At 40.3% G+C, this 22749-nt stretch overlaps 1 protein-coding gene across 5 annotated transcripts in view; it reads left to right on the top strand.

The window, feature by feature from the left end:
• The window catches only part of DPP6 (dipeptidyl-peptidase 6), a 576912-nt gene that overhangs the window by 420106 nt on the left and 134057 nt on the right, over positions 1-22749 (top strand). For all 5 annotated transcript variants that reach the window (XM_014945135.1, XM_014945136.1, XM_014945133.1 and 2 more), the window contains exons 4-5: positions 14093-14187; positions 17317-17391. In XM_014945135.1, coding sequence (XP_014800621.1) covers positions 14093-14187; positions 17317-17391 — 170 coding nt within the window. The remainder of the gene's footprint in view (positions 1-14092; positions 14188-17316; positions 17392-22749) is intronic.

A 22749-nucleotide genomic window follows, 5' to 3' on the forward strand; every position in this document is an offset into this window, starting at 1 on the left:
TGAATGTTTTCCATCTCTAATGTATCATTTTAGAGACAATGGGATGGGTACTACATACAAGGATTACGTGGAAATATTGGGGTTGTCTTCTCAAATGTGTTCAAATTATTTGAGTTTCATGGCACTTTAAGGCAAGCACGTGCATGTAGTATAATTTGCTTGACCCCAGAGAAAAGCCAAAAGGTTTTGTACTGTGTTACAGTTAATATCTATAGGTTCCAGTGCCAAGTTATGCTGTACAATGCCATAAAATCATGCAATAGGTCCCCAGCAGGGCTTTCACAGCTTTATATGAAAGAAGTTCTGAGTCTAAACACATGCCCTGTGTTTTAAAACTTACTGCTCTGCTGACATCTCTTTCCATTGCCAGTTATGATGAATAATCTCTGATAGAAAATATGGTGATTCTGTAAGTGATCCGGAGATAGAAGTGGTCGTGCACGCTGTGAAATAATCCCTGATTATCAGTGTAATACCTCTTAAAAGCCACTTCTAGTCTCATGCTTATCAGGATAAGAACTCAAGACAACAAGTGTGAAGAAATGAAAGAAGGAAAAAATAGATGCATGGAAAAGGAGAGTGGGAAACATCTCCTTAGAACATTTGACTGATGGAGAGAAAGAGCTGGACATGTAACCAGGTTTATGGATGGCTGGGCAGGGAGTTTGCCTCCACAACGCTGCCAGCTGGGTATGATGCCAGACTTTCATTTTGCTACTTGACTTTAAAGTCCCAGCCTCTGGGGACAGGTGACTTACAAAAATACTTACTTAGATTCCAAGAGAGAATGAAATAAGTCTTTTTGTTGTTGTTGTTTTCAAGGAGATTATTAAAATTGTATCTAAATGACCCTCCAAAGACTAGACATACTTGGAAAAGAATCCAATGTTTGATTAGAAAAGGTATTTTTAAAAATCGCCTTTTTGAAGCTCTACTCTTGACTTGCCAATGCTTAAAATTTTTAATTCACAAAATCTGAATAATGAGCTTCAAAGCCTATTCACTTTTGAGGGAAGGCAGATGACAATGATATGGATGGTAAAATTAAACAGCTTGGTAAAAAGACAGTGGGAATTTTCAAAATCTCAGGCCAAAAACGGGGAAAAAAAGTTTTATCTCAGAAGCAGTTTCCCCATAAAAGGCAAAATTTTGTATCTACTGGATAAATTATGGTTATTTTGGCATGAATTGGTCGTTGTAAAATGTCAACCATATATTGCAGGGCTAGTAAATCCAGCAGTTCAAAGAGACTTTGACCTCATTGCAGTTATGTTCAGTGTGGTCATTTACACAAAGTCAGTCCAGATGTTGCTTGGAAGTATTGGCCTCACCATGTGTGCACTGTAGGACTATTTGAATACTGTGGTACCTTGAGGTGGGCTGAGAAGAACCAGCAAGACTTGGAAGAACATATAATATCCACCAATTCTGCCTGGACAAAGTGTCCAGAATTTTTTCCAATAGTCTAATTTATTATCACCCTAATAAACAGCTATTCACTGCTCAGCAGTAACCCTCCTCCTGCAGCTGAGGCTGGTTGCTCACCGGGCTGGCAGCACCAGAGCAGCAGAACCAGTGGGGGCTGAGCCTCTCCATCTACACAGTAATGGGGTTCATGCACATGTGCTGGGCCATGGAAAGATGTTTTCACTGCTGTGTGTTACTGTTTCAGGTGATGAACTGACCCTTCTATAAGACATATTTCTTGGAAGACTTATACATAAGCCAGAACCCTTATTAATAATTTGGAGGTATCTTTTGCTTCCTTCTCCTTCCCAGTGGGAGTGGGGGCTGTGAACTGTGATGTAAAAAATGTCTTAAACTCTTTTTTTTAAAATATCACCAAAAGTGTACGTGTACATATATATATTTGTTCCATGTGTTCCATATTTTCCCTCTTCCAAGTTTTAATTTCAGGGGCAGCGTTTGTGAGGCTTTACTATTACCTCCTGCCTTGCAGCATTTAGCTAACACTGAACTCGGTAGCATGCATAAGATACGGTCTTAAAACAAATTAACTTTTAACACTTATTCTTTATTTCTTTTCTATTTTTTAATGGCTCACAAAGTAAGATATTTTTATAAGTAGAATTATATAACAATAATTGTAATATTCCTGTTTTTTTTTATCCTAGTGGGCACAGAATGGCTGATATGGCTAAATTATCAAGACAGAATTGTATGAGTATGAGAAACAGGAGAGGGTTTATTAGAATTCCATATTTTATGTTTGCTTTCCTTCTTCTAGGGCAGCAAACTGAGAACATGTAATCAATTTTCTGTTGCAATCAATTTTTTTTTAGGTGAAAAAATACTGGACTATGTTGAGGAGAGAGTAATACTGAAAATAGCGTGTGTCCAGTTTGAGGGACATTATCACCTTGATCACTACAGTGATTTTGGGTTACTCCATCCAAAAAAAATAGGTTGTAGTGGGAATAGACATGGTCCAAAGAAGGATAAAGACTGTGACAGAAGCATGGAAATGCATGATAAAAAGAATTGCCCCAAGAAACAAAGAAACTATGTTAGGATATAGAAAATTAAGAAAAATATGAAGAACTCAGGTTCTGTTCATTGAATAGGAGCATTCTTTGGTTTTAATGCCATCTGCTGAAAGTTGTTAAACCATTGAGAACCCACTGAATAGATATTTTTGGACAAAAGGTTGACCAGGATTCAAGAAAGGACCCGACATTCTTTCAGTCTAAGTGTTTTCCATCCATTACACTTAAGTCAGGTGTTTGTATCGGCTCTTTTGCTTCAGCACCTACACCAGCACGTTTGCCCTCTTAGCAGCAAACCACTGCAGATTCAAGACCATTATCACGCAGGGCGGTAGATGATGCACGATGTCGGTTCCTTGTCAGATAGAGGAATAGGAACAGGAACATGTCAAATAAGAAATTAAGGAATCATTACTGGGATTTGGTGTGGGGCTCCCTGAAGGAGCTGGCCCAGTCCCTGCAGTCAAACTGATTTGAGGCTTTAAGGGAAAGATATTTACTTAGCTGACACTATTTTTTTTCATTCCCTCATCAGTTAGTTTAAAAATGATGGGATTGTAATTCTAATTGAATGTTCCTCCTCCTGTTAGTGGTTCCCTTGCAGTTGGGTGTGAGGAGTCTCTGCTCCCTTCCAAATGCTGTTCCCAGCCAGGTCCACTGCCCAGCATCACCTTCAATTATTTATTAATGGCTCTTTGCAAGTCTTGAAAGTGTTTCCATCGGCTCTGTAATATGGTGCCCTCTTGTGACCAGTCCGAAGCCAGTAATCACACACCAGTAACCAAAATGTGTAGGATTTTAGATTTCATGTCTTAACGCACCTTGATTTTCAAAAGTCTGAAGTCAGGGTGATGGCTCTGCCAGACTCCTTTTGCAGCTGGACTTCAGCAGAGTCATACTTTGCCAGACACATCCAAAATGATAGAGTAGCATAGAAGGGGTCATGAAATACTGAGTGCAAACAGGTTAAAACTTTATCCGGAGCTGTGTACACAGAAAATTTGCTTGTTAATAGACAAACGTCTCATTCAGTCTGTACTGAGATTTCAGTACTCTGCCCATTACAATAATAAAGAAAAGGAAAAAAACAACCCACCACTTTATATGTTCTTTCTCTCCATCATGGCCACTAATAAGTATAATTTGGTTGGGAGCAAAGAGAAGGAGGCAAGGAAATGCACAGAGGAATTAAGAAAGCAAGCTATGGAGTCACATTTTAATGAAAATTTATTCATGGATTCCTTTTTTTCCTCCGTGTCAAATGGATTATTACATTTACGTGTAGCACTTTGGGTTATGCACTCCCCTGTGTGAAGCTGAACTGAACGAGGCAGGTGAAACCCGGTGCATTTGGCAGAGAAGACAGAGGTCCCTGAGCGATGCTGTGCTTGGCCTTGGGGACAACCAGGGAGTGCCTGGAGCAAGTGTACCTGCACGGAGCAGGCAAGGTGGGGATGACCAAGCAGGAATGGAAGCTTGGGCTCTCCTGTGAACTGGCAGCTACTATGGAAAAGCCCTGGAGGTTTTATACTCCTGATCAAGTCCACATCACTGTGTACTTGGGGCTGTGCCACCAACACCAGCCACGTTATCGAGCTGGGATGAGCTGCTCCACACTACCTGCTGTCCACTCTTTGTTTTGCTGTTTAGGCACGTGGTGGGACCATTAGAAAAAAAAATACGCTGATAAAGGCATCAGGGACTATTTCCTGGGAAATTAGGTTTTTTTTAGGGTTAAATTGCTTTTGGCCTGTGCTGAATGTGGGAAGTTTCTGGCAGGGAATCAAAGGGATGAATGAGTATAATCTGGTATCACCAGCTGTCCAGACTCGGGTAACCTAGGGGTCATCTACACTTTTCCTGTTATAACATCTAGGGTTTGAAGAGCACGTGGCAGGAGCACAATTGAACAGGAAAAGAAGATGGGAGAGAATTTTTGAGGAAGATTTCTCAGCTCTGGAATACACCAAAGTCACTTCAGTGTGCCATAAAGTCCCTCACTGCCATCAGTCATTACAGAGAGATAAAGTGAGGGCAGCAAGCAACAAGATGTACATTTTTACTGTTGTTGTTATGATTTTGCAGTAGTTTTGTAATTGGGATGGTTTGTCCCGGATGGAGTCAAAACAGATTTACTTGGAGGATTTCTCATTCACTTTTCCTAATTGTAGTGTCTCTCTTTTCCCCCCCCACCATGTGTTATAAAAGCAGGTAGAAGCAGGGAAGAGGAGTTATTTGAAGTTGAAATGAATTCTCTGTTTCTCACATGGACTTCAGCTTTTCATGCCTGTGCCACTAAGCCGTGATCGGAGCCCACAGAGTTCCCAGACTGGGGTGCTTTGAAGCGGAGTTCAGTCTCGCAAATGAGAGGCAGCCATAGAATTGTGCCTGGTTTCAAATTTGGGACTGAAATTTCAAAGGTGTTCTCTGCCTGGATTTCAGGCTTGGTGCTGAGGTCAATGAGATTGATATGCTTCTTTTGTGTGTTTGGATCTTGAAAGATTTGCGATGAGACAGAAAAGAGAAACAGACTGGCATTACTGACTTTTATAGTTTTAAGTTTTCCCAGGACACAGCCTTCTTTGAGCTTTTGACAAGTTGATTTACAAGCTTACTAGAGATGTACATTGATATGGGAATTTTCCTAAGCTATAATTGTGCTTTATTTTACTAGTACCACTGTGGAAGCGCTATATTGGTGCACCAAGTGCAACTGCATTGAGATGACGAGCAATTAAAACCACTTGTGCATAATAAGGCATATTCTATCATGTTGCGCTTACTTAATGTACCAATGCAATGTGTTATACAGCATTTAGCTAAATTACAGTAAATCACCTATTTAAAGAAGTTTTCCTTTCAGCCTCTCATGTGAAAAAAAAATGCTGGAAACAGTAAAAGGATAATGACCCATAATGCCAGAAAGATAAAAATGGGATTTCAATTGTCTCCTGGAATTAAAGACTGTAGCGATGTTGTTAAAGGCAAGCTGTTCTCTCCTGTTGCTCCCTTGCATCAGCATCTCAAAGTATAACAGGCTCTTACTTATTTCTGCACTGCAGAGTAGCAAGGCTGAAGAAAAAGGAGTTGCTGGTGGAGGGCAGGTGGCTTGAAGACAAAAAGCAGGGGGCTGTGATGAGTTATAAGTGCCAAGGTCTGTGATGACAAAAGAACCAGCTCTTGCTGCGGGTGGGGTGAAGCTGTGGGTATGGAAATGGGGTTTTATTGTTGTTTACCAGTCATGCTTCTTCATTTCCTCTCTCTTTGTTATCCCAGAGTCAGCTACTGCAGCACCAGGGGACAGGGGGTGGGAAGCCTTCTCTGCATTTTCTCTCTGGGAAGCAACTCGATATCAAAATAAGCTTGACTTTTGCTTTAGGGAGAGAATTTCAGATTCAGCTGTACATGCTATAAATATCAAATACATGCACTGCAGTATGTCTTGAAAGAACAACAGATCATAGTATTAAATGCATCATCACAATGGTCGCCTTTTCTGCCTGAATCTGGGATTGCATCAGTCTGGACACCTGACCAGGCTTCCATTGGGGATTGACTGTGCTTTTATTTTGCATTATGATCTATGTGTTTAAATTTTACAGCAGTTATTGGGCATGCATGGTCCTAGCATTTGTCGAATATCTATTCCTTGTGCTCTTCTGAGGAGTGAACTGTACCTGCCCCAGGGAGTGCAGGTTCTGGGGGGGCTACATGACTCCAGTTAGGCAGATATTGTCGTATGTGAATCAATAGTCCTTCAGGCCTTGTAAATAAGATACAATTTCTCATTTCATGAGAGCAAAGTAAAACAAGTGTTTCCCCAAGCCTGTCTGTATTTTTCTTTCTCCCTGCTCACATCATGCTCCACTTCTTTCCTCTTGTTTGGTGCTTTTGTTAATGTTTGCTGGAGTATTTTTTTCTGAAAGCTTTTATTTCCTCTGTGAACTTACTCTGTTCTGTCATTTTCCTCTCCACTTTCATTATTTTCCGAAACCTCAGCCTCTCTCTCTCAAAACCAGTCTCTGAAGATGGGAGGCCTGTTCTTGTGCTGCATCTGGCAGGATTAAGGGGGTTTTTAAGGTCTTGGTAGCCTGTTAACCTCAGCTAGTCCTATTTCCTCCCCTGTGTCACTCAGAAAACACTTTTTTAACAGGAAATCTGAAGTCCCCCACAGTTTACTTTCCATGCGAGGTGCTCGTGTGAGCTGTGTGAGTGACTGCACTAGACGTGTGCTCCTGGTGCTTTGCCTGGCGCTGACGGGCTGCTCTACCCCTCAGGGCTCTGCTGTGCATGGGCTGGCTTGTGGGTGCGAATGCTGATAGTCACAGCAGCAACCACCACTGGCTGCCAAGCCCACAGCCTGCCCGGCTACCCAAATTGGTCGTGATGCTGTTCCCACAGAGAAATACTGTATTTCAACGTAAGCTGGTAGTCTCCCCTGATCCTGCAAATGTGGGTAATCAGTACAAGCCAGTATTTTTTTCCCTGTGTGCTGCAGGTCTGCTGTGGATAGTCCGGGTTTCCTTTCTCTAGCTGCATCCTTCTCTTTGGCCCCTGTGTGTGTGTGCTGGGAGTGAGGGCTGTGAGATGTCCCAGCCCACCCGAGGAGCCCACCCACTCCTTTCCCCACCTTGGTCTCCATCTACTGTGCTGGGGCTCTCTTGGCCCTTCAGAAAACCTGTTGGGATGCTAAACGAGCAGAAGTAGTTTTTTTATTTTAATTCCACTGGCTCATCCTCATGTATTATTCTAAATGAATACGACTGTACTCATTTGTACTTGTAGTACATCCATTGCCAGTCTGAAAATACCAGCTCTGTCTGAAAAAATACATCTGTCCTACTGCTCCAACCATCCTCTTGTTAGATGGTAAGTGCTAACCAGTTGTGTCTGATCAATACCTGCCTGGGAGGACTCCAAGAAATCCTTGGCTGGTTCAGGCACTGCTATCGCATCAACAAAGGGGGTCTCAGCCTGACTGAGTGTGGAGTGATGCCCTACACCACAGCGGGCAGGGCTGCAAGGTTGGTGGAAGGTTTGTCCTTCAGATATCAGATAAAATTCTAAAATCATAGAATCATGGAATCATAGAATGGTTAGAGCTGGAAGGTACCTTAAAGACCACCTAGTTCCAACCCCCCTGCTGGGGCAGGAACATGTTCCATTAGACCTGGGTGCTCAAAGCCGTAAACTCTATCCGGCCTGCTCTTGAACATTTCAAGGGATGGGGCATCCACAACTTCTCTGGGCAACCTGTTCCAGTGTCTCACTACCCTCAGAGAACAGAATTTCTTCCTGATATCTAATAAAAATCACAGAATCACCATGGTTGGAAGGGACCTCTGAGATCTTCCAGTTTGAAGCCATTACTCCTTGTCCTATCACTACATGTCTTTGCAAAAAGTCCTTCTCCAGCTCCCCTGTAGGCCCCCCTCAGATACTGGAAGGCTGTTATAAGGTCTTCCCAAAGCCTTCAGTTCTCCAGGCTGAACAACCCCAACTCTCTCAGCCTGCCTTCACAGGAGAAGTGCTCCAGCCCTCTGATCATCTTCCTGGCCCTCCTCTGGGCTCGCTCCAACAGGTCCACGTCCTCCTTCCTCTGTGAATTCCAGAGCTGGACTCCAGGTGGGGCCTCACCGAGCAGCATAGAGGGGCAGAATCACTTCCTTCATCCTGCTGGCCATGCTTCTTTCGGCGCAGCCCAGGATATGGTTGGCCTTAAACATCCTGCAACAGCTTTTATTTTTTGGAAGAGAGAGGGTGATAACATCAGGCTCTTCACTGTTTTCCAGCTGTGGTAATTGGCTTCATTGGGTTGAACAGGATACGTTGTTTTCACTTCTTGCAAAGCTCGGAGGACTCCTTCAGGGTTTGTAACCCTACTAACATTGGAGGCAATCTGCCTGCCAGCTGGGTCATGCCTGAGGTCAGGTCTAGCAGGAACCTTCCCACAGCACCAGGGATGAGAAATAACAGCAGAGTGCCCAGTCCTCTTCTGGTGGCCCCGTGACATTCGCTGTGCCAGCTCAGAGCTCCATCCCAGCAGTGCATGTGGCCCCGTGCAATGTGACCTCTGTCCCCGGGGAGCAATGCGGGCTCGCTCCCACAGGGTCTGCTACCCTCTGCTCTCTTGACACGACATAATTTATTTGCCAGCCTTGCTGGTTTTGCTGGTATCTGGAGGCTCATTTATCTGAAATGGTTCAGAACAACTTCAGGATTTAAATTTTCTTTATTCACCAATCTCCCTTAATCTTAGGGATTGAGAACGATAATTCCCCCGATGCTGACTTTCATCAGACTGAGACTCATTCAATTATCTTTCACGTCTGTTGATCTGAAACTACAGGACTTGAGAAGTTGCTTTTTCCTCTTCTACGTCTGTGTCTCTGACTGACTGGGGCTGTCCTAACAGTCCTGATACTACTTTCTGCCTTTCAGTAACTGTCACTGCTGACTTGCTGCATGTGAATTTCATAACCTTTTTTTTTCTCCTGCTTTTCATTTGTCAGTTGCTAAACTGACAGAAAATTACAATTTTATTAAAAATAATTTTTAGAGTTGGATTTATTCCTTCCTATATTTTATCACACAGTTCTGCTTTCTGCTTTCCATAATCACTGACAAATAACAAAAATTTTCCTCAAAAGCATGTATGTCCTTCTATTATTTTATAAGCCAGTCTCATCTCTGACAGTGTGTACTTGCTTAGTCACATCAGAGAAGCTGCACAGCCTTTAATTCGTGAGCACTGACACAAAACTGTGTTCCTGTAGCTGGATGTAATTCCTTCAGCTTCTTTGCACCACCAGCATTCAAACTTACTCTTCCTAGAGGTAAAATTTTCCCAGACCTTCTTGTCCACAGTGATGAGCTATTTAGTCTGGTGCCCAGTTTGACACACAGCAATGTAAAAAGAGGCGGCGTTGGCTCAAGCACCTGCTCCTCTAGCCCAGTGTTGGGTCTCTAACCATGGCAATAGCTGATGCTCTGTTGGAGTTGAGCCTGGCACCTTTTAGCAGCCCATAATGAGGCAACCCTGCATTAGGGATGCCAGAGTGTATATCCTGCCTATTTCCTTTAATATCTGTCAGTTGTCCATGAATTTTTGTACTCCCTTGTTTTATATCATGGCAAATGATCCTTGTTGTCTTGCTGTCTTGATGGTGTGCAGCATTTTGTTGGCTGTTTAGGCTACCTCAGCATAACGAACTGATGATTTGTGGTCCCCAGGTGTTAGGTTCCAGTCTGATTGTTGGTCTGGGAGGGGCTTGTAATGATTCCGAGGGTGCAATTAAGACACCAGGTTCTCACACCAGGCGATACCAGTCATGGCCTCATGATCTTTCTCCTGAGTTTCAACTACCACTTCCAGGTTCAGCATCATGGGAGCATCAATGGGCAAGTTTCCAGAGGCCTTGTGCTTTTTCTGATGGTAAAACCTTGGGAAAGGTTGGCCAGGAAAATCCAAAACCTGCACTGGAGCCATAGTGCTTAATGCATTATTCTCTTAAGAAAAATCGCAGCATTTTGTCTCATTTCACACTAAACAAGAGGCTGGTGGGTGGAGCTGCCAGGCTAAGCAAACCCAGGTGTGTGCTGGTCCTTGTGAGGGCTCAGCAGCTGCAGGAGACACGAGCTCCCTGTCACTAGATCTGTTTTCTCTACGTGCATACTTCCTGGCTGAATTTAAGAAAGGTGTGTACAGAGAAGCTGAGAAGCTCTGACACTGCAAATACATCACTGGTCTTGGATTTCCTGATTTCAGCCGTTCTGCTTAGCAGGTTTTTAAAAATTTCTGCTGAGGCTCCCCCGTTCCTCTCCACTGTCTCTGTACAGCACCGACGCCGCTCCGTTAGTTCCAGTAATCACTGCTTTTTGTAATCAGTCACTTTTGTAAGCGTGACTACATATCTGTGTCTACGCTCACAGACACATAATACATTCTACCAACCAGACAATTTCCTGGAAGTTGAAAGAGGGGGAGGAGTTGGCGAAGTGAACTCTGCTGTTGAAGAAATCCATTATATAATGGAATAAATGGCTTTATGCCTGAAAGTTACAATTTTCAGCATCATTTACACTGAACACCAGCCCCAAAGAAAGGCAGGTATAAAAAAATGAGATGCAGTGATGACCTTTATCAGCTGTGGTGACAACTATAAATCAGGCTGCAAATTCTCATCAGCTCACTGGACAGAATTCATTACAGACAGAGGCTGCTGCATTGCTTTTTGTCTTTGATTGAGGTATGTCCCATTTAAATAAATGCTCTTGCACTGGAACAAATCACATGTTTCAAAACAGAAGTCCAAGAATATTATTCATTGAGTCTTTTGAGGACTAAGATAATACGACTTACAGACCAGATAAACCTCACAGTGTTTTGCTTGGAATATAATGCAGATCAATTTGTTCTTCTCTTAAGCAGACCAATTTTCTGTTCATTAATTCAGATGCTGTGTTGATGGCTTGTATTGAATATAATAGCAAGATTTACAGCCCTAACAAATCAGTGCTGCTTCATTTATTCTTCCTTTTTTATACCAGAAGTACATGCAGCAGATTAGCACCTCGTTTTAAACTTGTTTTACTTTAACAAATAATGGGAAAGTCTTTCATCTCCTTCCAACTATGGAGCAACTTTTGTGTAATCATCTTGAAGTTTCACAGTTTATTAAAATGTTATGGTTTTTTTGGAGCATAGAGAGCAATAAAAGTTTAGTAGCAGTGGCATTACAGGCAGTACTGTAACTTGTATCAGTTCTTGCAATGCTCAAGAAACAGCTACCAAGTATTAACAGCTACCAAATATTAACAACCTTAGATGAATAAGCTACTTTACCTGCGTAATGAACTTTCAGCTCAATTTCATTGGTGTTTTTTTCTCTAATTTGGAAATATCCTGAGAGGCTTACGATTATCCGAATGCTTTGGTGGCCATGTTTAAAATGAGATTTTTCTGTCTAAAACTTAGTATGTAATTGGAAAACATACTGTGTTGTTGACATAGTGTGATTATCAATCTTTTGCAAAATGCCTGGTAATTCGATAATATTCTGTCTCTCAATTTAGTTATTCTTGTTATTTCTGGAATACCTGAAAATAAAAATTTGGATGGTATACTTTCCTTGTATAAAAAGTGATGCCCCATCCTTAATGACCTAAGGATATAAAGGCAAGGTGTGGATGGAGCTTTAACACCTTTTGTTCTATCACTTCCTAAATTGCTGGCATAAAGGCATTTCTTAAAGATCTGAACACAGAAGCTGGAAGTTAAAGTTGTAAATAAATCAGTGCTGGATCGGACCCCAGAGATTGTCTCTTCTGGTGTGTGGTCTAGGGAAGATTTTAAAAAGTGGGTAAATTTCTCAAGATGATAATTCAGGAAATTCTTCTGGTCCCTCATAATCTTAGGTTCAAAGGCCTTCTGAAAAGTGTCTCCCTTTGAGACCCATAATCTTTGATGGATTTTTCTTCCATTTTTCTATTCCTAATTTCTTCCATAATTCTAATTCTTATTTCGACCCATATGCAGTCCTGGCACGTGCTCTACTTTGGGACTGTGATTTCCAAAGTTTGTGTACCTTCTGTATGAAGAAATAATCACTTTTATTTGTGCTGAATCGGTCACTGGCTGGTGTCATTTGATGCCTCCTAATATTTATCTTGGAAAAGGCAGGGAACAAGCATTCATTATTTATCTTCTCCATGCTGCCTACGACTTTTTTGACTTCTATCCTAGTTCTGTTCACTTCTTTTTCAGGTTGAAGAATCTTAGTTTGTTCAGTCATAAATCGTATGAGGTAATATTTTAAAGTCCTGAATATAATCAGGCATGCTTATGAAAATGCCATGCCCTTGGACAACACTGCAGAGCTAATGACAAAATTTTAATACTGTCAAATCCAAACAGAAACTCTCTTCATTATTCTGGTCTCAAATGCAAGTCTTAATCTGATTCAGATCCTGCATTTTTTATTCAAGACCAAAAATGTTGATAAAATTTATTCCATAATTAAAAGAGATGCTTTGAGAACTTTGCCTATAAATCTGAAGGGCTGATGCTGTGATTTGGGTACTGAGAATCTTACACTGGTAAAATCTTATTGTCTGGAGAGGTTCATCTGTACTGCAGCAACAGTTTTGCCTCACAAAATCTGATTCATCCCAATCTCAAAAATGATTTTTCTTCCTACTCATACATGTAAAATGTGACATGTAGGAGATGACTGTTTTTATTGATAGTAACAAGTAGTGTAGAAGCTTCTCATCTGAATTTTAAGAGCACTTTACAAAGATGGTTAATGACTGTGATGAGGATTGTCATCACCAGTTTAGAAACTAAAAAAGACTGAAACATGGATAACGAAAGACTGTGGTAGGTCTGTACACCACAGTTTTGGAATAACTGGATGTCTGTAATTGATGTGGTCTTCAGCAGATTACCCTGAGCTAGGAAGTGCACATCTCTTTGTGGTTATGGTGAGTTGGGTCTGTGCTTTTATGAATCTGATAGGATTTAAACAGAACAACTCATGGATAATGTTTAATCATTCATGTGCCCCTAACAGTTGTGGATGCATCATGGTAGCCACCTTGGGGTGGCCACAGTGAGGGCAGGCAAGGAGGAATTGTTTCCTGGGCTGAAACTAGAGGCAGAAGTTTGGTAGGATCCATTAGTTTTCAATCTTAGTTTAGCCAGGTTACAAGAAAAACAGTGACCCTACTCCTGTGTCAAGAAAAGCTGCTGGATCTTTTATTGGCAGTGTGCTTCAGACTTACGTTTTATCTGTGGGGCAGTGCATGTGAGCACTGATCAGACTTGAAATTCAGTTTATGATGTCTGACAAGATGACAACCCTTTATTGTAATGTTTTTTCATCCTGAAGCATTGACCTGCCACCCAGCCCTCATTTGGAGTCTTTTTCATGTGTTCGCCCCAGAATTTCTGTCATGAAGGTTCTGAGCTTTGCAAGCTGGAGACTATCTCCTGCCTCTGCAGACGCTACTGGAGGGGATTCTTGTCCTTGTCCAGATGTCCTGAGTGCTGGAGTAGTCCCAAAGTGCAATAGGAACAACCTGATTTGTCTCGTTCCATGTGAAAATGGCAATTTCTTTGCATGCATCTCCTTTTGGTCTAAGTTTGCAGGACAAATGGAGTTGGAAGATCTGCACAATATTAGGCACCTTTAACTTTCAGAGACATTCTAGGCATCTGGCTCATTAAACTCCTACAGAGATTAAAGGTTTCCAAGATCCTCAAGCATAAGGAATGTTTTTCAACCATGGTTTTTTCTACAGTAACAATATAGCAAGCTGTGTATCAGGTCACCCTCTTGTATTCAGCTTTGGGAAAGTGTGGCAGAATAAATTTGACAAACACTAACTGTGTTGTTTAATGACTATCTTGGAAGCCACTTTAACATCACAGCAATGGCTACATTAAAAAAAAAAAAAAAAAAAAATCTGTGTTCTTAGGAGGAAATTTCCCAGCAGTCCTTTTGATACAAGCCCATAATTAGGTTATACACAAACAGACAATTTCAGATTTCCTTAATGTTCTTTTCTTTTCCTCCTTGCAGATAATGAATTCATTTATAGAAACCAGAATGGCACAGTGATTCTGAGGAATGTCGAAACGAACAATTCAACAATATTAATAGAAAACAAAAAAATTGTAAGTATTTTCTATAACGAGTAGCAGAATTTCACAGTTCTCTTGCAGTTAGATCAGAAGATTTTCTAAAGCAGAAAATGACTTGGGTTTCAACTTCATGTATTGTCAAGGAGAAGCAATACAGTGGTAATAGTATGGGCTACGCAATGACTGATAAAGTGAAATTGAACTCCAGCTTTTGTTATTATTCTGCAAGCTTGGTTTGTTTCATACTACAGGAAAGTATCATATAGATATTTGAAGCTAGTCCTGCATATCATATATAATTGAAAGATGCACAATTCTCATCTTTGCATGCTTAATAGAATAGACAATTGATACAATTTACTGTCTGTTTGTGGCATTTTTCACATTCCTCCATGCAAATACTTATTTTTTAATTTGTGGATTTGCTAATTTTCTTGCCTAATGTTTGAAATGTAATTTCAGTGTTGTTAATGAATAGCAGTGATGAATGGAAATGTTTTGCATATGAGAGAAACCCTGAGGAGTTACTGGGAAAAGAAGTTAGTAGGTGGCTATTAAAATGAATGAGAAGAAAACGATGTTATATATGTTATAACTAGATGGCTGGATGAGGGGAGAGCAGCAGATGTTATCTACCTTGACTTCAGCAAGGCTTTTGACACTGTCTCCCATAACATCCTCATCAGAAAATTAAGGAAGTGTGGGCTAGATGAAGGGGCAGTGAGGTGGATTGAGTCCTGGCTGTGTGACAGAACTCAGAGGGTTCTTAATGGAGCAGGGTCAAGTTGGAGGCTTGTAACCAGCAGCATACCCCAAGGGTCAATACCCGGCCCAGTCCTGTTCAACTTATTCATCAATGACCCAAGATCTGCAGAAAACAGCTCTAGAAACTCAAAAGCTAAAAGTAAATCTACAAGAAAACAGTAAACCACATTCCAGAGTGATATTATTTTGCAGTATGAGTACACTGCTCGTACAGAGCTCAAGTAGTATTAATTCATTTTAATGAGACAAAGAATTTATCACTGATTTATTATTGCAGGACCCATACTTAATCTTCACATGCTGCCATTTAACATTCAATCTTTGCAACATTGTATATGCAAGCTTCTTTCATCACAGCATAACACCCTTTCTTTACAATTCTGCTAAGGGTAAAGCAATGGGCTGGTTTCCTTTAATGTCAAGGTCTGTTGGTCTGTCAAGCTCCAATTTGGCCTGTTTATTCCTGTTTTTTAAATTTTGGCATTTGTAAGAAAAATCCAGTATTACAAGGTAATCCTACTTTTTCATGCTGTGGCCTCCCTGCTGCCTGTCCTACCCTTGCTCCTCCGCCCTCTTGATAAATAAATCTGAGGAACATCACCTCCACATTAGTCCAGAAAGACCCAGTACAAAAGCTGATATTACACTTCATCCAGGAATGTTGTCTTTGACTTTTTCCTTCCCAACTCTGTGTCACCAAAAAACACTTGCTATCTTGGCGTGTTTTCCTTCCTCTGTTTCTGTTATTAATATAACAGAAAATAAAATCTTTCTTCATGCTGACACTGCTGGCTCTCAGGCTCTCCTGGTACCACTCATATTGATCCATGCTGGCCCATTGACCTATTAGGTGGCCCAGAAAGGTAGCAGATGCCCCATCCCTGGAAACATTCAAGGTCAGGTTAGATGGGGCTCTGAGCAACCTGATCTAGTTGAAGATGCCAACGAAGGGCAACAAAGCTGGTGAAGGACCTGGAGAATAAATCTTATGAAGAGCAATTGAAGGAGCTGGAACTGTTTAGTTTGGAGAAGGGGAGGCTGAGGGGAGACCTCATCACTCTCTGCAACTACTTGAAAGGACATTGTAGAGAGGTTGGTGCTGGTCTCTTCTCACAGGTAATTAGTGAAAGAATGAGAGGGAATGGCTTCAAGCTGCAACAGGGTAGGTTTAGACTGGACATTAGGAAAAAAATTCTTCACAGAAAGAGTGATCAGGAACTGAAATAGGCTTCCCAGGGAGGTGGTTGAGTCACCATCCCTGAGTGTGCTTAAGAGTCATTTAGACATGTTGTTGGGGAATATGGTGTAGGGGAGAACTTTGTAGAGTAGGGTCGATGGTTGGACTCGATGATCCCAAGAGTCTTTTCCAACCTGAATGATTCTATGATTCTATGTCTCTGCTCATTGCAGAGGGGTTGGACTAGATGACCTTCCAAGGTCTCTTCCAACACAAACTGTTCTATGATCAGTCCCCTCTGCCTGTGGCTGTCCCCTGGGTTCCCCACGCACTGCTGGCAGCCTTGCTGGCCTTGGGGAGGACTCTCCCAGTGGGATGCTGTGCATTTCCTTGCAGCTCAAATTCCCCCTTCCGGTTTGGTCCTTGGGGATCTGTCAAGGACTTGCATCTAATTTGTTAGGTGAGAGGATAGGATTTAAAAGGTAGTTGGTGAGTAGCATGTTAGTGGCACCTCTGTTTGACCTTGGTGCGCCAGTAATGTATTATCTTGAACTACACTGGAAAGGAGAAGAGATGTCTGCACTATACAAATTATAAGTGGAACAGGGAAAACGTAATTCCTGACAAGTCTGAGATATTTTGGGGTCTTTTCTTGTTAATAAGACTTACAACGCAGCGTTTTGCAGAACAGAGGTCAAGGTGCACCTGAAAAGCTGTATCACCACAACATCCCAAAAACTTTTTTAACTGGGGAAAATGGGATATTTTACCTCAGTGTTGTCTTAATTGAGAAAGTTTGTTGTGCCTCTTTATAATATTTTGCTCCAGCAGGTATTCACTGTTATATCCAACACTTTGGCCAGTGACTGCAGGGACTGAGAGGGAATTAATAAATTCACATTTATCAGGGTTTTCTATTACCTGCTGCCCACAGCTCCCCCACAAGCCACTGACCAGTAGGTTTGTAAGAAAAATTCTGATTTTTTTTAAGATAGCTGCCTGATCTGGGTCACAATGCAGTTATGCTTTCTCTTATGAGAGCATATATGTGCCCACATAATATTTCTGTTTTTTAAAAAGAGATGTGATGTATTATTTTTTAAGACACTTAGTCTGGCAGTACTCTTGATTGTTAGAAACAGTGTCATAATAATTAATTCTAATGTTATTGGTTTGAAAACTGAAAAAATATTTATTTCAATGTCTGCTTTATTTTCTAGGTCTCCTTAAAGGCTATTCGATATGAAGTGTCACCTGACCGGGAATACGCACTTTTTGCTTTTAACGTTGAACCGGTAAGTTAATAGATTTGATCTCAAAGTACACAGCCATTGGTGAGCGTTTTTTGTTTGCTTGTTTTTCCCACTTCTATGCCAGTAAGATGATATTTTAAATTAATTACTTCCTAAGAAACAAAGAATGAACCCTCCTCACTTGGACATTCTGAAAGCATGTCATACTGCCATCTAGTAGAGGAGTAAGGTATAAATAGCATCGTAGAGGAAACGCTGTTGTTGCCAGGATTTTATAGACTCTGGGAGGGGGATTGTAAGGACATGTCTTTGCTGCGAGGATTTCTATTCCTCTTCTGTGCAATTTTTTTTCCATGGTGACTTTTTCAGTCACACTATAAATTTCTTCCCAAGAACAAAAAGCAACTGTCAGTGTCTCCCACAACTGAAATAATACATTAATTATGGTGTCACTGTTCCCAGTGCTGCAGTTAGGCTTGAGCTATCACTTTCATTATAAATCCTTTTCTTCAGAGGATTGGGTATAAATCATTTGTAAGAAATCACTGTTGAGTTACTACTAAGTTTTAGATTAGGGTGAATTTTCTACTAAACTTCAAAAGAGAGAAGTGTAATGAGTCATTTTTAAATGATGAGTAAAGTATCAGACACATGGGAAGCAGTTCTTGGGCATGAATAATATTTATTTTCTTTTTAAATTCTGCTTGTATAAGACTTGAAATGTTAGAATGATAGCTATGCTGTACTACTTGGATAAACTGTAAGCCCCATACATTTTGTTTCCATAATCTAGAATTGCAACAATTCTTCAAAATGAAAATAATTCATTCACCAGTAACTGTAATCCTTCTTCCATGAAATAAATCTAGTTTCAGCTGCTAACCAAAGGCAATTTGTTGGTCCTTTAGGTAGTCGAGGTTGTGTCTCTGTTGCTCATTTAATTTCTCTGCTGTCATCTATGGAGTTATTCCTCACTCACAGGGGTATAAAAGTCAGGAGAACCATGGCTGGTGTTAGAAAAATTTCAGATAAAACTGTATCAGAAACTTTATGGGTAATTCATAAAGACTTTTTGCTGGGAAATCATTGTTGGTGCAACTTCACTTACCCAAAGCTTAGCAGAACTCCAGACAGAGATTGATGTAGAAGTGTTAAGTTAAATCTAAATATGGGGAACACAGCCTAATGAGCAAGCAAAGCCTTTGCCTCAAAGCCCCCCTGCCCTGTGTGCTTGAGAGGTTTTGTAAAATTCAGTTCTTTTAGTGGAGATTGGCCTTTGGCTGTGGAAGCCCTGTGCTGACACTACTCAGGTGCATTGCGTGAGCTGGAAGAGCCCCGAGTAGAGAGGGCTTCCTCATTTCCTCTGAGAATGAGAGAAAAATTCCTATACCAAGAAAAAGTCCTGTAAGAAGAAAAATTGTAATGAGAGAAAAAATTTCATTCCTAAAAAGCAGTATTTAGAAAATCCCTTTTTATTCTTAACCTTTCCCATCAAAAGGGCTGCACGTTCAGAATATCTGCAAAAAGCAAAGTTACAGAGGCTTTTGCAGCCCAGACCTTGCTTGCTGCCTGCAGAGGAACACTTGATGCAGGCAGTGGAGGAAGAGGAGGATGGGGATGGAAAGGGATGGACCGGATGTGTTTCCTCCACATCCTCCTCTCTACATTTCAGTGCTTGCAGATCTGTGGGTTTGGGGTGAAAGCAAAACATGGAGTTTGTGGTGCTTGAGATGCCCAGCTGGTGAGAGAGCACAGCACACAGCCAGGTGCAACCTTCCTCACGCCACATCTTCTTCCAGAAAGGAAAAGCTGAGGTGACAAGCTGGAAATATGACCTTTGGGAAGATTTGGGGGTTGGACTAGATGACCTTTAAAGGGTCCCTTCCAACCCAATTTATTCTATGAGTCTATGAATTCAGGATGTGACTAAACATATGGTTGGTGTAAAAGAACATTACAAATTGTTAAAGTATTCATATGTGAGATTATGATAGTGAGTCTTCTTCCCTTCCAACCCAATTTATTCTATGAGTCTATGAATTCAGGATGTGACTAAACATATGGTCGGTGTAAAAGAACATTACAAATTGTTAAAGTATTCATATGTGAGATTATGATAGTGAGTCTTCTGAAACAAAGCTAAAACCCCTCCTTTTTCCTTTAAGATCCATGCTTATAAAGGATACCAAATAATCTTTTTTGAAGAAGCATACTAATAGAGAGGTAGTAAGGTTTGCTTTCGAATATTGTATCCTTAAGCCATGATGGGTGGCTCTTTGTTTATTGGAGTTGCAATAACTATTAAATTACTTATTCAGCTTTCTTATTATTTGGTATGCAGAATCTGGCTACAAATAATTGCACGTTAGTTAGCTTTTCACATTTCCTGCATTTCAAACTGTATTCTTGGACAAAATTCAAATTACACTGTTTTCTGCAACAGAAGAAATTGATTAGCAAAGCCTTGGGCAGTTGTCCTTGTTGCAAAGTCAAAAGGAAATTTCAGGAAATGTGTTGGCAAAGGACATTTGTTTTAAGTTTAATTCTACAAATGCTTTCAAGAAGAAACTTCTTGAAACTATTGTGGACTGATTTTATAGGTGTCAGAAAGTATTGCTTTATTTTTTGCCATTTAAAAGTGTGTTGTACTGCCTCTGAATTGTTTGTGCGTATAAAAGTTTTCATCATTTTTTTTACACAATACAATTGTGCTGCTTTTATTTATGTGTAAAATTTCTTAATATACGTCATAGGCATTAATCGTTTGTCTGAATTCTAGTATGAATGGGTTCAGTCTTTAATTTTAATACAGGCTAGGAATAAAAATCAACATAGAAAAGCATAGTGTGTCACTCCAATGAAGTGAAATATTTTAAAGAAAAATGCTACAAAATAATTTCCTGGCAGTAATAGCTTTCTTCTAAGGCTTTTCTATTTATTTGCACAAAAGCATCTCTGCTCAGTGTTGGGTTTGGGTAACGGCACTGACACCCACATTGGAATAACACGGCCCTGAACTGGCAGACACCTATTTTGCAAAGCTGTTCAGGCAACTAATGTGTGTTTCCCTGTTGTATCACTTCATCATCTTAAAGTATCATGAATTAAAGCATGTTCCTTAAAATATATTTCTCCCGGGAAGCTTGGCAGGTGGTTGTGAGACTGGCGTGAGTACATTGTGGCTAGTCGGGCTGTCAGGTTTCATTCTAAATGCTTTTTTGCAGCGCTTATATTTACAGAAGTTTAATCTTTCAGGCAGCAATATTCTGGGTAAGCCTTGTGCTAATAGGGAACTTTTCTAACCTTGAACACAGAAGATTTGTTCTTTTTCTGGAAAGGTCATAGAGAAGGCGTCAGGCTTCCTTGTCTTTAAAATACTCTTGCAATTTTTCTGTTGTTTGTTTATTTTTTGTTTCTTTACACTAGAGCAAGGTCGAACTTGAGGCTGAAAGTACAGGGTGAAGTTTTGGGAAAGCATTGGGGAATAAATGCACCCGTAGAGAAACTTTGATTTCAAACCATTTTTACCCAAAAAAAGTGTGTGGGGCTCTGGCTATAGAGTTTTATGACACCAAAACACGTGGGCAAATGGGGATTTAATCACAGCATCTCAGCAGAAAGGCTGCAGAGGGTCAAGACTGTCCCTGGTGGTGTCAGATCAAAGCCACTTTTGCCCAGTGCATGGCTCCACCAGCATTGGCTGGACTAGGTTCATGCTCCCTGCTCACCTCCTGGGGAGACACAGAGGTCTCTGGTGTTTGGGCTGGAATCATGTTTATGGGTCTCCACGGATTCCAAAAATGTTTTCCTAAATAGCCAGGTGACAAACCACCTCTAAAATTCAGTAGCGTGTCTGCGACTGGGAGAGTGATGGGGTAAGAATAAGGATGAGTAACCAAACCCCATGGGCTTGTGTAGATTTCTGTGGTCATCGGAGTTAAGCAGTGGAGTTTGTGTCATGGTGATGAAAGAAACAGAGGAAATGAGGAGAAAATGAGGAGAAAAGTGATTTTCTTGAGTGACATGGTGAGACGTTAAATAGAGAATATTTAATTGCCTTTATTATGAATAGCTGTCGTTGTAATGCAAGAGAGTAAATAAAGTGGCCAAGATTCTTCTTAAAGCTATTTGTTCTTCATTTCCAATTTACCAGTCCATTACTGTGTTTGAGCTAGTTAAGAGCAATTACACACAGGAAATCCTGGCTGATTAATATGGACAAAACTGCTAAGTTTCTGAACAGCAATTAGGGCTTAGAGACTTTTACAGCTGATACAACAGCCGCTATTACCTATTTTGCAGTTAAAAGAATGCATTTTTATAATGTTGAAAGCTGCAAATAATTAATCATCATTGCAATTAGAGCAGGCCCCAAGTATTTTTTTTTAGAGTGGTGAGTTTAGTATTTTTTTCACTCTCCCTGTTGCCATAGATCTCACGCGAATGGTGGGACCAGAGGGATCTCAGAAAGACCCAGTCAAAACCCTGGACTTTGTATTTAGAGTATGAATGAAGTAAAAAAGCATTATTTATAGAAAGTAGCGTATTATTATTGTTGATGTTTTCTACTATTTGTCCAAGTCTTGTTATGTGGAATGAACAGGCTTTGTGCTTATGGCTCCAATTAAAACCTCATACTGCTTTAATTAGTTGCATAAAAATTAAAATAATATAACACTTGTTATTTCCAAAACACTGATGGGTATAAATATTAATGAATCCTCACAACATCCTTTTGAGTTAGGTGAGAACTATTATTATGATAAATACGCCTCTGAAAATTAGACACTATCATAACTACCATCAGTAATACTGCTAATATTGTTGCTATGATATTTATTACTTAACTGAAATAGATTTACCACTTCCAGAAACGGTATTGTATAAATCTGTTTTCTTTCTGTGGCAATAAATATATTTCAAATTTACCTTTTCCATTCCCACCCAACGCTGTTTTCACAAACAATGAAAATGTGAAGTGATTACACTATGTAAGGTGAGCACAGTTAGAAAATCTGTACCATAAAATAATGCCACATGCTTAAGAGGTTTGTTTAATTTTTGATGTTTGTTGTAAACTAGTAGAATCTTTGAAGCTTATATTTATAGTTTTCCTTTTTTTCATATGAATAGAGTTTTGAATTTTTGTTGCTCATAAACCAGAACTCCTTCTCTGTTGTAAAGCAACACAATATAGGGGCAGTGTTGACTATTATCAAAGTCTAGCGGCTAAAACTATTTTCCCAATATTTTCAAGCCTAAAGCACTGTCGTTTTATTTATTTATGAGAATAAATTACCCATTATTAGAATAAATAATTGTAGTTTCACTCCCTACATTAAAAGGAGTAAAAAATCAGTCCTGACAATGTAAAGTTATATTAATTAAAATATTCTCCTG

Source organism: Calidris pugnax, unplaced genomic scaffold (genome assembly GCF_001431845.1).
Source record: "Calidris pugnax isolate Ruff unplaced genomic scaffold, ASM143184v1 scaffold54, whole genome shotgun sequence".
Lineage (NCBI taxonomy): Eukaryota > Metazoa > Chordata > Aves > Charadriiformes > Scolopacidae > Calidris > Calidris pugnax.